This window comes from Garra rufa, chromosome 21, assembly GCF_049309525.1.
Source record: "Garra rufa chromosome 21, GarRuf1.0, whole genome shotgun sequence".
NCBI lineage: Eukaryota > Metazoa > Chordata > Actinopteri > Cypriniformes > Cyprinidae > Garra > Garra rufa.
Window position 1 is genome coordinate 5,950,379 of NC_133381.1, and position 13,428 is coordinate 5,963,806.

The window sequence follows — 13,428 nt, forward strand, 5'->3', positions numbered from 1 at the left end:
GGTATATAAATTATATTTAGATTATGTAAATTAATTTTGTATTTTAGGTAATTTGACATAATATTTGACTTGATTTCTTAAACTGACTTATCTAAAAAAATTATTTTTAGATTTTATAAAGTTAATTGATATTTCTGACACTGCATTAAAAAAATGTATTAACAGTGGAAAAAGGTGAAAAAAAGGTGACTAGTCAAAGCATCTGAAATGTACAAAGTTATGCAAAATTTCCCTGTTAAACAATTTCTATAAAGGTGCAGGAAAAGTCTCACCTGGACTTTTGTAGATATTCAAGACGTCAGAAAAGAAGTGTGGAAGAAGTCTCTCCAGCAAAAGCAGCACATCCTCAAGTTCCTCCAACACTCCTACCAGCAGATAATGATCCAGAACGTTCTGCTTGGCCGTCTCCAGCGCCCACAAACCCGGCTCTCTAGTTCATGACAGATGATTGCACCACAAATGACACTAGATCACTCTTGGCCATCTATTAAAAGTGATGGACATATTCAACTGCTTCATGCAGCTTTAAAACATTTATGAATCTTTTGTACAAGTATAAAGGTCACCTGCATTGTGGATGCTGCCCACAGAAATACGGGATAATGTAGAAGAGCCGGGGGTTGGAGCATTCTGGGTAACCTTCCAAGATGCATGTGTTGATGTCCTTTGGTCAAGAAGAACATATTGGAAACATTTACAGCAATGTTCTTTTTCATAGAGGAACAAAAGTAATTTGTCAGAGCCAACAATAACTTCACAGTTAGTTATGCTAGTGCAGTTAAAGGAAAAGTCACTTCCAGAACAAACATCTACAGATAATGTACTCACCGCCTTGTCATCCAAGTTGTTCATGTTTCTCTTTCTTCAGTCGTAAAGAAAGGAATGTTTTTTTGAAGGAAACATTTCAGGATTTTTCTCCATATAGTGGACTTCTATGGTGCCCCAAGTTTGAACTTCCAAAATGCAGTTTTAAAGGGCTCTAAATGATCCCAATCAAGGAAGAAGGGTCTTATCTAGCAAAATAAACGGTTGTTTAAAAAAAAAAAAAAAAAAAAAAAAAAAATTATATACTTTTTACCTCAAATGCTCATCTCGTCTAGCTCTGCCTAAACTCTGTTTTTTTTCCCAGATCAAGACAGTTAGGGAATGTCGAAAAACTCCCATCTCATTTTCTCCCTTAACTTCAAAATCACCCTACATCATTGTTTTAGCCGTTTTGTTAAGGACGTTTGATCTTCTTTGCATGTTCACTTTGCAAACACTGGGTCTGTACTTCTCCAGCAATGTAGGGTGATTTTGCAATGATTTTTTTAAGTTGAGGGAGAAAATAAGATGGGAGTTTTTTTGACATACCTGCAGGGCTCTACGCTTACTTTTCTGTTTAGGAGCACTTGTGAAAATTTCAGGAGCACATTCTAAACAATAATCAAAAAATCTGATAAAAAAAATTAGCCTTCCTATTACAAGGTGATATTTAACTCATTAAAGTGATTTACAGGGGAATTTTGTTTACTTTTGTAATGGCATTTTTCTAACTTTATTAAAAGTATATAACCTTTTATTTCTTATTAAAACAACAGAATAAGAACAAGTAGAATATGAATAAGTTACAAATCAAATGAAATCAGCATTGAAAATAATTTGTACTACAGAGGTGGCACAGAAGAACACAAAAGTGGTGTATTTTCATGTTTAATGAGGCTCAGATGTGGCATCAAATTGTTTTGATTGATGTTGAGATTAATGTTTTAAATATAAAATTTTCAACACAGAAATATTAAATGATTTAAATAACCGAAGAGATACTTTAAAAATGAAACTAAATCTGCCAGTAGGTGGCAGCAAGACACTGATTTAATTACTGAATCATATCATTCATTTGATTTGTTTAAACAGCTGATTCATTCGGGAATAAAGCAAGTGTGTCTTTATGAATGGGAAATAGATCATTTCACTAGATTTGTTTAAAAACGCATGTTCATTCATAAACGAAACAACACTGTGTTAAAATGGAGATACGCAGCGTCTCAGTTGTGACTTGTTTCAGACTATTTTTGACGACGAAATGGAGCAAAATCAGGCAATAGAGTTATTGCCAGACAATGTAAGTCTTTTGATAACTTTTTCTTGATTTAACAGTTGTATTAAATCTCATTTACAAACTCAAACCTTAAAAATGATTAAAAGCTGTCACTCAGATTAGTTCATCGCGATCTCAGTTCCATTTTTATCAGCAAAGCTCTCTACACTGCACAACGAATCTCTTATTTAGGAACAGATTTGTGAGATATGTCTGTGATACATTACTCAACATTGCAAAAACACGTAGAAACCTTTGAAGCTCCCCTGAGCGCAAACACAAATATGCTGATGGGGTCAATATTTTTTACATAGTCGCAAGCGGTAGTTTTCAGTCGCAAAAGTGAGTGAAATGGTCACACTGTAGAGCCCTGACCTGTCTTGAACCGAAAAAACTGAGTTCAGGCAGAGCAAGACAAGATGAGCATTTGAGGTTAAAAAGTATATAAACTAATTAAAAAAACAACAACAACTATCGTTTCGCTAGATAAGACCCTTTTTCCTCAGCTGGGATTGTTTAGAGCCCTTTAAAACTGCATTTTGAAAGTTCATACTCGGGGCACCATAGAAGTCCACTATATGAAGAGAAATCCTGAAATGTTTTCCTTTAAAAAACATTTATTATGACTGAAGAAAGAGACACATTAACATCTTGACAAGGGGGTGAGTAAATGATTTGTACATTTTTGAACTTCTTTAAGAACTGGACTGAAGCTCTGAGAACAGTGGTGTGTTTATATATTCATCCACGAGGGGTCTGAACACACAAATGCTGTGACTGTGGGGTCATTCATATCAGTCTCCACACTTGGCTATTTCCTGCTGCTAAGCAAACCAAACCACAACATTCCAGGGAAAATGAACAGATGATTAGTATTTGAACAGAAATCATGCATACCCATGAATATAATTGCACTTGTATCTTTAGAGAAACTGTAAACGTCTTGTGTTTGTCCCTCAGGTGACGTCATACTGTATGTACACACCCTGTAAAGCATTTCCACACGTCACACTAATGACAGCAGCACAGTCAGTCTCACACTAAATATAGACGCTGCCCGCTGAGCAGTGAAGGAGGCATTCATGTGTACGGTGCAGTCCACACTTCATTTCTGACAGCAGCTCAGAGCCGTAACGGCCCATTCAGTGTTCATTCACTCACTTCTCATTAATCTGTACTGTGTTTCTTTAAGCTCGCTTCAACAATTGCTTTCTTCAGAAACACATTTGTTTTAAAAGCTCTTACTAAGTATCTCTCGTCATCTTTCATCCCTGGGGTTCGGACAACGTGATTCTCTTCCCCCCTCCAATCGCCGAATCGCCGGAAGAAATAATTGGACAGGAATCGGTTGATGGGGTCTCTGATAATGTTGATGTGCGCAGGCTCATCCGTTTTGAACCTGATTACAGTAGAGAGACAAATCATATTAGAATACATGTTATTTTATCTCTGATTATTACACGGCTGTCTAAAATAGTCTGATGTTTTCAAATATTGACCATCGTTCATGGCAAAGATGGAAGTAAACAGCAGGGTTAGTTTGGTTTTCGATATTCCACATATATTCAGAAATAAACACCATTAACTCTAAAATGGTACTACTGTTAACTGTGGAAATCAAGTATTTCACAAGCCATTTTCCCATTATTTTTGCTCGATATAACCTAACTAGAAATGTTCTCAGAATGTACTGGCAAGGTTGAACAAACATTCTTCAAGTAATGTCAATCACAGTTACCTGGTCTTTCATGATGTTCTCAAAATGTCAGCACAAAAAATACACTACCAGTCAGTCAGTGAAGTTTTTTAAAGACGTCTCACCAAGCCTGCATTTATTTGAATCAAAATATAGCAAAAGCAGTAATATTGTGAAATATTTTTACTATTTAAAATAGCTGCTTTCTATTTGAATACATTTTCAAATGTAATTTATTCCTGTGATCAAAGCTACATTTTCAGCATCATTACTCCAGTCTTCAGTGTCAGTGTCTCTTTTCTTTATTATTAATATTTAAAACAGTTGAATACATTTTTCCAGGATTCTTAGATGAATAGAGAGATCCAAAGATCAGCATTTATCTAAAATAAATAGCTTTTGTAACATTATGTACCACACAATTCAAAAGTTTGGAGTCAGTATAATTTTTTGTTTTTGGGAAATAAATTATAGAAATTAATACTTTTATTTAGCAAGGATGCTTCAAATTGATTAAAAATGATAAAGACATTTATAATATTACAAAAGATTTCTATTTCAGATAAATGCTTTGATTCATCAAAGAAACATGAATAAAAATTATTCTACTTAGCTGTTTTCTACAATAATAATAAATGCTTTTGAGCAACAAATCATAATACTACAATGATCTGTGAAGGATCGTGTGACGAGTAATGATGCCAAAAATTCAGCTTTGAAATTAAGAATAAATTACATTTGAAAACATTCAAATAGAAAACAGTTATTTTAAAAAGTAAAAAAAAATACTGTTTTTGCTGTACTTTGGATCAAATAAATGCAGGCTTGGTGAGCAGAAGAGACAATAATCTTTTGAAAAATCTTTTGAATAGTAGTGTATTTATACATTGCTCATGGAACGTCTTTTCTGAAATGTCTTTAATGTTTTAAAATTTTTACATCTTGACAACTTTTTCAAATGTTACATTTTTCAGAATGTTAGAGAACATTCAAAAGTAATATTCTCATAATGTTTACAAAATGATTGAAATGCAATGTTCTCTTAACATTCACATAACCTAGAAAAACATTTTAAAAAGAGGGTGTTTTAAACGTTTAGAGAAAATCTTGAAATATTTTTTCATGAAGTAATGGGAATGTTGGCAAAACATATTCTTGTTAGCAAGAATGAGCATTACAGTAGGTGAAGCAAACATTCAATTACAAAACAGAATTACAAAAAACTAATTTCAATCAATATGTTTTTATTCAGTTGATAAGTAGCCATGAGTAAGATACAGTCATTCTGATTAGATCAAAGTTTATTTTTTAATATCAACTGGAGGATCGCACTAAATAATGCATTAACTTACCTGCTAAAATTCAGAAAATGCACATGGCGGGTATAAAGAAATGGCTGAGGAGTCGTGCTGATGTTTCTAACCAGATTTTCCTGCAAAGAAAAATTAAAATGAATTACTAGTGATGGTTTAGTGGCAGCTAAAGGCTGAAATACAGACCTACTGGAATTATAATGATGAATCAATTCAGTGACAGCTAATATGATACACAATAAGATTTTGTACATTTTTAATTGAAAACGATTACCTGTTCACGTTTGGTGAGTCTGGTCTTGTTGTGAATGTCAGAGGAGATGAGGGTGAACTGATGTCTGTCTGCCAACATGCGCAGCAACAAAACTATAGTGCGACTACCACACTTGCCCACCCTGTTATACACAACCTGACTTGGGAAAGGTAGAGCCTGCAACAGAGAAAAATCTTTCATAATAATAGCATAAACATGCATATGCATCAATGATAATCAAATGAGATTCAATCACTCAGAAATCTTAGTATGACATGCAATGCTCTTACTCTGGGTGCTAAAGATCCATGGCCACCAGCAAATCTCCCTAAAAAGTTTAAAATAAAATTTAAATGAATAGAAGTGCACCCGATATCTACTGTACATATAATTGTGTATATTTAATTTCACAAGTACACATTACTGTGTGATATAACCCTTATAGTTCTTGAGATGAAATGCCAAGTTCCATCCACAAAAATAAGTTTAATCTGTATAATATTTGTAGACTTCAAAGCTTGAGTATTAAAATGTAAGATTGACATCTTTATAGGAGCATTTTAAGATCCAATGCTTTGGAAATCCACAGGTTCTTCCACTCCTCTATCAGTTTTGGTGACTGCTGTCATTGTAGGACAATGAAAGGCCTCATATCATGAGTTTACATTTACATGGACTTGTGTGGAATTCACCGGTGGGTCTCATGAGCTGCTCTGAAAGCCAAAAACAACACTGGGGTCGTATGGACTCATAGTGGAGACAGGAAACTTTTGACAGTCCGCTCTTTATGAACCTTGACTGACGCCATTGACATGAGAACAGAACTACAGGAACAGGCTTTGCGAACACTTCATAACTTTAATGAACCGTTAAGGTACATTCAATTAGTTAAGACATGTCAGGAAACTTATACGTTCATATTTCTGTAACAAATGATCAGTTTAGACTGAGCCTAAATACTTTTATTCAATACTTTTGAAAGACCCTTTCAATGCACTGAAAGTGTTTAAGTAACACATAAAAAAAGCTTTTCTTACTTAGATTTTTAGTCTTGTTTCCAGCCAAAATATCAAAAAATTCTTAAATCAAGGAGGATTTTCTAGACAAAGAAAAAATATTTTCTTGTTTTCAGAGAAAAACAAGTCAAAATTAAGTGAGTTTTTGCTTAGAACAAGCAAAATAGTCAATGGTGTAGACAGAAATAATCTTATTTTAAACAGAAAACAAGATTATTTTTCTTACCCCATTGGCAGATTATTTTGCTTGTTTCAAGCAAAAACGCAGTTATTTTTGACTTGTTTTTGTCCTGAACATTTAGATATTATGGCAGGAAACAAGACAAAAAATCTATGCAAGTGTTCTCTAGCAGTGATTTTGTTGAAGCACATAGTAGTTCAAAACCGTAAAAAACTTTAAAAAGTTAAGAAAAACACATTGATATACACTAAAATATTAACTAAATGTATTAACTCAGGACATACTTCATAATGTCACATCAGGCAGCAGGTTCCCTTGTAACAACTCACCCCATGACTCCTGATAAACGCATACAGTAGCCTATGTTTGAGTTCTTACCGAGATAATAACCTACATCCAGCAGGATTTTTGGTGCTCCTCCGTTTAACTGATATAACACAGAGCCCAAGCAGAATATGAGGAGAGCGGTCAGGCAGAAGAACAAATCCCGGCGCGATATTCGGAGCAAAACCACCGCAAGCCAGTTTCCCTTGCGGCTCCTTACGCGCATATAGCCGCTCAAGTGTTTATGAGAGGGAGGATTTCTGAAAGTCATCATATTGTCATGACGGGAATCCAGAGAGATGATAAACCATCTGTATTGTGTAAACAAAACACCACCGATGTCATGCTGGTCTCAGAGGAACGGAACAGCACCATGTCTCCATGTGTTCATATCTCCAAACTTGCAGGTGTGCTGGGAGGTTCGGGTGCGTTACTCGTCCAGTTTAGATTTGGTTCTCTCTCTCTCTTTCTGTCTCTTTTTTTTTTTTTTTGCACATAGCATACTTATACACGTGTTTGAATAACATTTAAAAACTTTCAGTGGTTAAAAACGTTAAAGAGACAAATTAGACGTCGCTGAACATTCCCTTTCCACCAAGGTGTTTACAACCTAATTTTTAAGGTAACGCACAAGTGAAGTGGCGCTATTTTCTAACTTAAATGTTCGCGACTTCCGGTGTCATTCGTTTCGTTATTTAGTTGTACAGAACTGTTTTTATTATTATATTTTAACAACTAATTATTATAACGAATTATCGTGATCGTAAACATACTGGTTTGTATTGCAAATAGTTTTACTGTTTACTGCACTTTTTCTTCTAACTGGGAAGTAAGTCTGGCACATTCACAAAAATAGTAGCCTAATTAATTCCATGTTGCGAATTAAGGGAGATACTACAGCACATATTATAATTTAAACATACTACACTACCAGTCAAAAGTTTTTGAACTGTAATGTAACTGTAATTAAGTTTTTATGTTTTTTTTTTAAGTAGTGTCTTCTGCTCACAAGCCTGCATTTATTTGGAAAACAGTAAAAAAAAAAATAGTAAAAATAGTTTCCTATTTGAATATATTTTAAAATGTCATTTGTTTCTGTGATTTCAAAGCTGAATCATTATTACCTACTCAAGTCACACGATCCTTCAGAAATCATTCTAATATTATAAATTCATGTTTCTTTGATGAATAGAAGTTTCATCTCTGAAATAGAAATATTCTGTGACATTTTAAATGGCTTTATCATCACTTTTGATCAAAAAAGCATCCTTGCTAAATAAAAGTATTAATTTGTATAATTTCAAGCTTTTGAACGGTATAGTGTACAGTATAAATGTTACAAAAGCTTTTTATTTCAGATAAATGCTGATCTTTTTATCCTTTAATTCATCAAATAATCCTGATCAAATGTACTCAGCTGTTTTAAATATTGATAATAATAATAATAAATGTTTTTTGAGCAGCAAATCAGCACATTAGAATGATTTCTGAAGGATCATGTGACACTGTAGATGAATATGACGTGACACTGAGTAATGATGCTGAAAATTTAGCTTTGATCACAAGAATAAATTACATGTTGAAATATATTCAAACAGAAAACAGTTATTTTAAATAGTCAAAATATTTTTAAATTATACTGTTTTTGCTGTACTTTAGATCAAATAAATGCAGGCTTGGTAAGCAGAAGAGAAAAAAAACTGGAGAAAAACTTTTGTCATTTTTCAGCGTTTGCAAATTATATATACCAATTCTTACAAATGTATGCAGTTAAATATACTGTTATGAAAATAAACAAATTAGAGATTTTTGACTTTATTAGTTTTTTTAAAACACATTGTCTTTGAAAATCCATTTACAACCTTTCACAGTTCATTCATACCAACTTGCATTAGTCCATAAAATAACAGAACCCTTCTTTGTCTCATAACAGAATGTTATAGATTAAAATAAGTATGATAAATGTAGAAAATAAATCCTATATTACAGCAAGAAATAAATATGTTTTGAAATCAGTTTGAACATTACTAAAAATATAAGACAATGGGGAATACAGAAAACGAAAAATAATAATAAAAAATAATAATAAAAAAACTGCTTCTTTTGAGAAAAAGAAAATGATGATGATGATCTATCCAATATTCCAAAACTTGGGTTAGGTTTACACTCAGAGTCACTATTATATGTACATTTTCAAAAGCAACATTTATGGTTGGCACAAACTCCTAAACAGTTGCATTTGCATCATTACAGATTCTAATTAAATGTCGATTCAAAACAAATCACTCCTCAGTGACTTCATTCAAAACACAGCCACATATGAAAGTCAAACTATTTCAGTTTCTAAACCCTAAAATAACAGAATAATCTGGATTCAGCTGAATCAAAAGCTCGTCAAATTCCTCTAAGGAGAGTCAGTGAAGCAGTGCGGCTGTTTGATCATTCCAGCCCTTGTCAGTTTTGATCCATGATCTTTAAACCTTAGGAATCAGTTCACCAGTGTTTTTCAAGTTGGATTTGATCTGTCGTTCTCGAGAGCTGCTCTCCCAATTCTGAAATCCATTACGATGTACTCAAGGAATCACGCATATCTCTGACAATCCTCTCAGTGGGATCTGTGAGATATAAAATAAAGCCAAAGTCACACATTTGTCCAGAACATCAAACTGACATTCATCACACTGTAAGTCATCAGCAGATAGTCTCACCGCTATACGATGCTGCTTTAGAAGCTGTTGGACTCTCGTCTGATCGATCACAATGGCAATGTCACCCAAAGGTTTGTCTAGATCTTCAGAATATCTCTGGACCAGAGAGAACGGCACTCCATAACGGCCATGCTGAAAAACACAAATGAAGAATATTAACTCGATTTTTACAACTTCTGAAGAAAATCATTCATCAAGAGTCATTTTTCATCCATGCAAAACTAGTTGCTATAAGGAGTGTTTTTAGTTTGTTGTGATATTTTTGCAATCTTACTTAACCCTCTTGTGAAATCAATAGCGTATAACGTTTTATTTTAAATAAAAGGATTGCACTATATTTTGTTTTACTCATATTTATACTTGATTTTTAAAATTTATTTTTAATTAAAAAAATCATTTAATAATCTCATGGTATTTACCATTTATTTCTATATAAAATAATATAAATAATCATAAATAGAAACATTTTTGTAGACAATGAGCATAATTTTTAAGCATAATTTTATATTTTGAGGGGATGTCTATATTAATACGATTTCTATATAAAATAATACAAATTATAATCATAATTAAAAAAATATTTATTCTAATTCTAACTAATGCAGTGGTGGTCTTTTTTGCAGACAAATCGTTTTTTTAATGAAATTAAATATTAATTAAATATTATATTATATTATATTATATTATATGTGACCCTGGAGCACAAAACCAGTCTTAAGTCGCTGGGGTATATTTGTAGCAATAGCCAAAAATACATTGCATGGGTCAAAATTATTGATTTTTCTTTTATGCCAAAAATCATTAGGAAATTAAGTAAAGATCATGTTCCATGAAGATTTTTTGTAAAATTCCTACTATAAATATATCAAAATGTAATTTTTGATTAGTAATATGCATTGTTAAGAACTTAATTTGGAGAACTTTAAAGGTGATTTTCTCAGTATTTAGATTTTTTTGCACCCTCAGATTCCAGATTTTCAAATAGATGTATCTCGGCCAAATATTGTCCTAACAAACCATATATCAATAAAAAGCTTATTTATTGAGCTTTCATATTATGTATACATCTCAGTTTTGTAAAATTTAACCTTATGACTGGTTTTGTGGTCCAGGGTCACATATTATGTATTATATTTTGTTTCAATAATATTTATTCTTTAATATTTTGTGTTTTAAGGGACTTTCGTGGTACTACACAATATCCACAATGTATTCTATTAAAAACATACTATTTTTTCATATATTTAATATATATATATATATTTTTTTATTATTCATAATTACTTATTTTTATTAGGTTTTGCACATATTTAGACAGAAACAAATGCTACTTTGTCATGAATGATTTGCAGATTCTTTTCTTCCCAAATTTTTCCCATTCATTTCTTACATTGGTCATTTTTGACTGTGAAGATCACAATTGTGTCTATTTGTTAAGACCATTCAGCCTTTTGTGATCAATGTCCACAATTTTTGTATGTTCATATAAGGAGGATCACTAAGGTCACAAGTTGTATCATTTTGATGAAGCAATAAAAACATAAAATTTTTCAGTCTAAATACCTGCAAACAACATCTTTAATATATAACATGAATAAGTCAGAAAAAAACATACCTTGTCAGAGTATGGCTCTTCTGTGAGGTTGATGCCATCAGAACACAACTTTTCCTCTACAACAGTCTCCAGGTTGGCAGTTTTCCCCGAATGAACTTTCTTTGCAGGTCTGTAAATGAGTGACTTGGAGATCCTGGGAACCTCCGGGCCGCTGTTTGACTTGTTTGTGCTGGCAGAAACCTCCTTTCTCTCGACACCAGTGTCCTTGATCTTCAATAATGGCTGTGGAAGAGGTTTTGGAGGAACTGGAGGCTTCATGCGCTGTGCGCTTGGAATACAATCATCCACAGCCACCTCATCATACTCCACTGAAACGCTTAAACATGGCTGAGTTGCGTTTCCAATCTCTTCTGACTCGTCACATGTGAGAAGATTTTCTTGACCTTCACTCGGACTCTCCTCAATACTGTCAGACACTATTTCAGGAGCAGCCCTGATGTTCTCTAAGGACTGCTGCTTTTTTTCAGGACTTTGGTGCAGATGAAGTTCCTCTGCTGAGAAGTAAAGTTTCCTAAGCTCTGTTTGAGTCGACGGTTGATCCAATGCGCCACAACTGCGACTCAGGAATCTTCTTCTGAACAGGCAGTGGTTTCTTCTCAGATGAACACTCTCGGAGTCAATCTGCAGTGGAAGCTGACCGTCCTGTCTGGTTTGTGGGTTTAACCTGCTGGAATAGCAGAGGGGTGGGATGGGAAACTCAGGGGAGGAGAGATGGCTGGACTCAAAGCCTGATGAGGACCTGCTTAAATGAGACGTCTTTTTGCCTTTGCCTACAAGAAGATTCATGTAAAAAAGATGTGATTCAGCAAAAATATGACTTTTATGAGTTTGGAACGAAACAACAGGTTGTTTTTTTTAAACCATACACTACCGTTCAAAAGTTTGGTGTCAGAAATAATAAAAAAAGAACACATTTTTTAAATTCATCAAAATTAACAGTAAATGCATTTATCAGTGAATGCTGTTCTTTTTAAATTTCTATACATCAAAGATTCCTAAAAAATAAAATGTATCATGGTTTCCACAGGAACATGTAGCAGCACAACTGTTTTTAACATTGATAATAATCAGACATTTTTCTTGAACAGTAAATATCAGAATGATTTTTGAACGATCATGTGACACTGAAGACTGGAGTAATGATGCTGAAAATTCAGCTTTGCATCACAGGAATAAATTACAATTGAAAATATATTCAAATGAAAAGCAGCTATTTTAAATTGTAATAATATTTCACAATTTTACTGATTTTACAGTATTTTTGAACAAATAAATGCAGCTTTGGTGAGCAGAAGAGACCTTTTAAAATAGCTGCAGTTGTGCTGCTTAATATTTTAGAATAGAAACCTTTTGTAACATTATAATATCTTTACTGCCACTTTTGATAAATTTAATGTGTCCTTGCTGATTAAAAGTATTAATTTCTTAAAAAAAAACTCTGACTAACCCCAAAACTTTTGAACGGTGGTGTTTACTTGAAACAGATCATAGACTTGTGGAAAGTTCTGCATGCAATGAGAAACTGCCATGTTATGCAAAGTGATGAAATATATAGTTTAAGAGAGAGTAGAACGTTCTGGATGGAAATAGAAAGGAGCAGACAGGAATAAGCAGGCGGTTCAGATGATCATAGAGCGTTTTATTCCATAGCTTTTGAAATGACAATGACTGACATCTCTCCTTCTGAGCAGAAGAGTTCATCAGAAGAGTTTCACTTGGCCACAGTTTCAAAGAACATGTAAGACATTTGTGAATGAATCTCACAAAACTTGTCAAGAACATTTCCAGGTCATATATAATCCCAAAATCAGACTATTTTTAGGAATGTTGCACACTTTTTTGCATTGTGAGATGTCAGGAATTAAACACAGTCCCCTTCACACTGTAAAAATTACTGTAATGCAAAAAATAACTGTAGAATTAACCATTTTAATACAAGAAATAAATTAATAATATTACAGATTAATTAATATAAACAAAAATATTTAAATGTACTGTATAAAAATGTATCATTATTAATACATTTCCGGGTCATGTATAATCCCAAAAAAATAGTTAAAAAAAAACTAAACATGGTTTAATAGGACCATTACGCACTTTTTGCATTGTGAGTCTGTCTGGATTAATTTTATATTTATTTTATTTTCATGTAAAATTAGTATTAATGTATTAAGGTATTAACAAATGTTTTTATGCCTTTATAACTAATTAAAAAAAGCAAATGGTATTATGATAATGACAA

The 13,428-nt window shown here is 33.0% G+C and overlaps 2 protein-coding genes across 5 annotated transcripts in view; both read right to left on the reverse strand.

Annotated features, from left to right (window-relative positions):
• Nucleotides 1–246: 246 nt before the first annotated feature.
• Nucleotides 247–7,171, reverse strand: LOC141296264 (uronyl 2-sulfotransferase). The gene is made up of 7 exons (XM_073827530.1): nt 6,918–7,171; nt 5,633–5,670; nt 5,364–5,519; nt 5,129–5,208; nt 3,326–3,479; nt 567–664; nt 247–430 (listed from the first exon to the last, which is right to left on the reverse strand). The coding sequence occupies exons 1-7, from the start codon at nt 7,135–7,137 to the stop codon at nt 247–249; spliced, it is 930 nt and encodes a 309-aa protein (XP_073683631.1). The 5' UTR covers nt 7,138–7,171.
• Nucleotides 7,172–8,721: 1,550 nt separating this feature from the next.
• Nucleotides 8,722–13,428, reverse strand: part of sash1b (SAM and SH3 domain containing 1b) — a 125,617-nt gene continuing 120,910 nt past the window's right edge. For all 4 annotated transcript variants that reach the window (XM_073827117.1, XM_073827119.1, XM_073827118.1 and 1 more), the window contains 3 exons: nt 11,187–11,956; nt 9,572–9,703; nt 8,722–9,478 (listed from right to left, as the gene is read on the reverse strand). In XM_073827117.1, the coding sequence (XP_073683218.1) occupies nt 9,437–9,478; nt 9,572–9,703; nt 11,187–11,956 (944 nt within the window). In that variant the 3' untranslated portion in view covers nt 8,722–9,436. The remainder of the gene's footprint in view (nt 9,479–9,571; nt 9,704–11,186; nt 11,957–13,428) is intronic.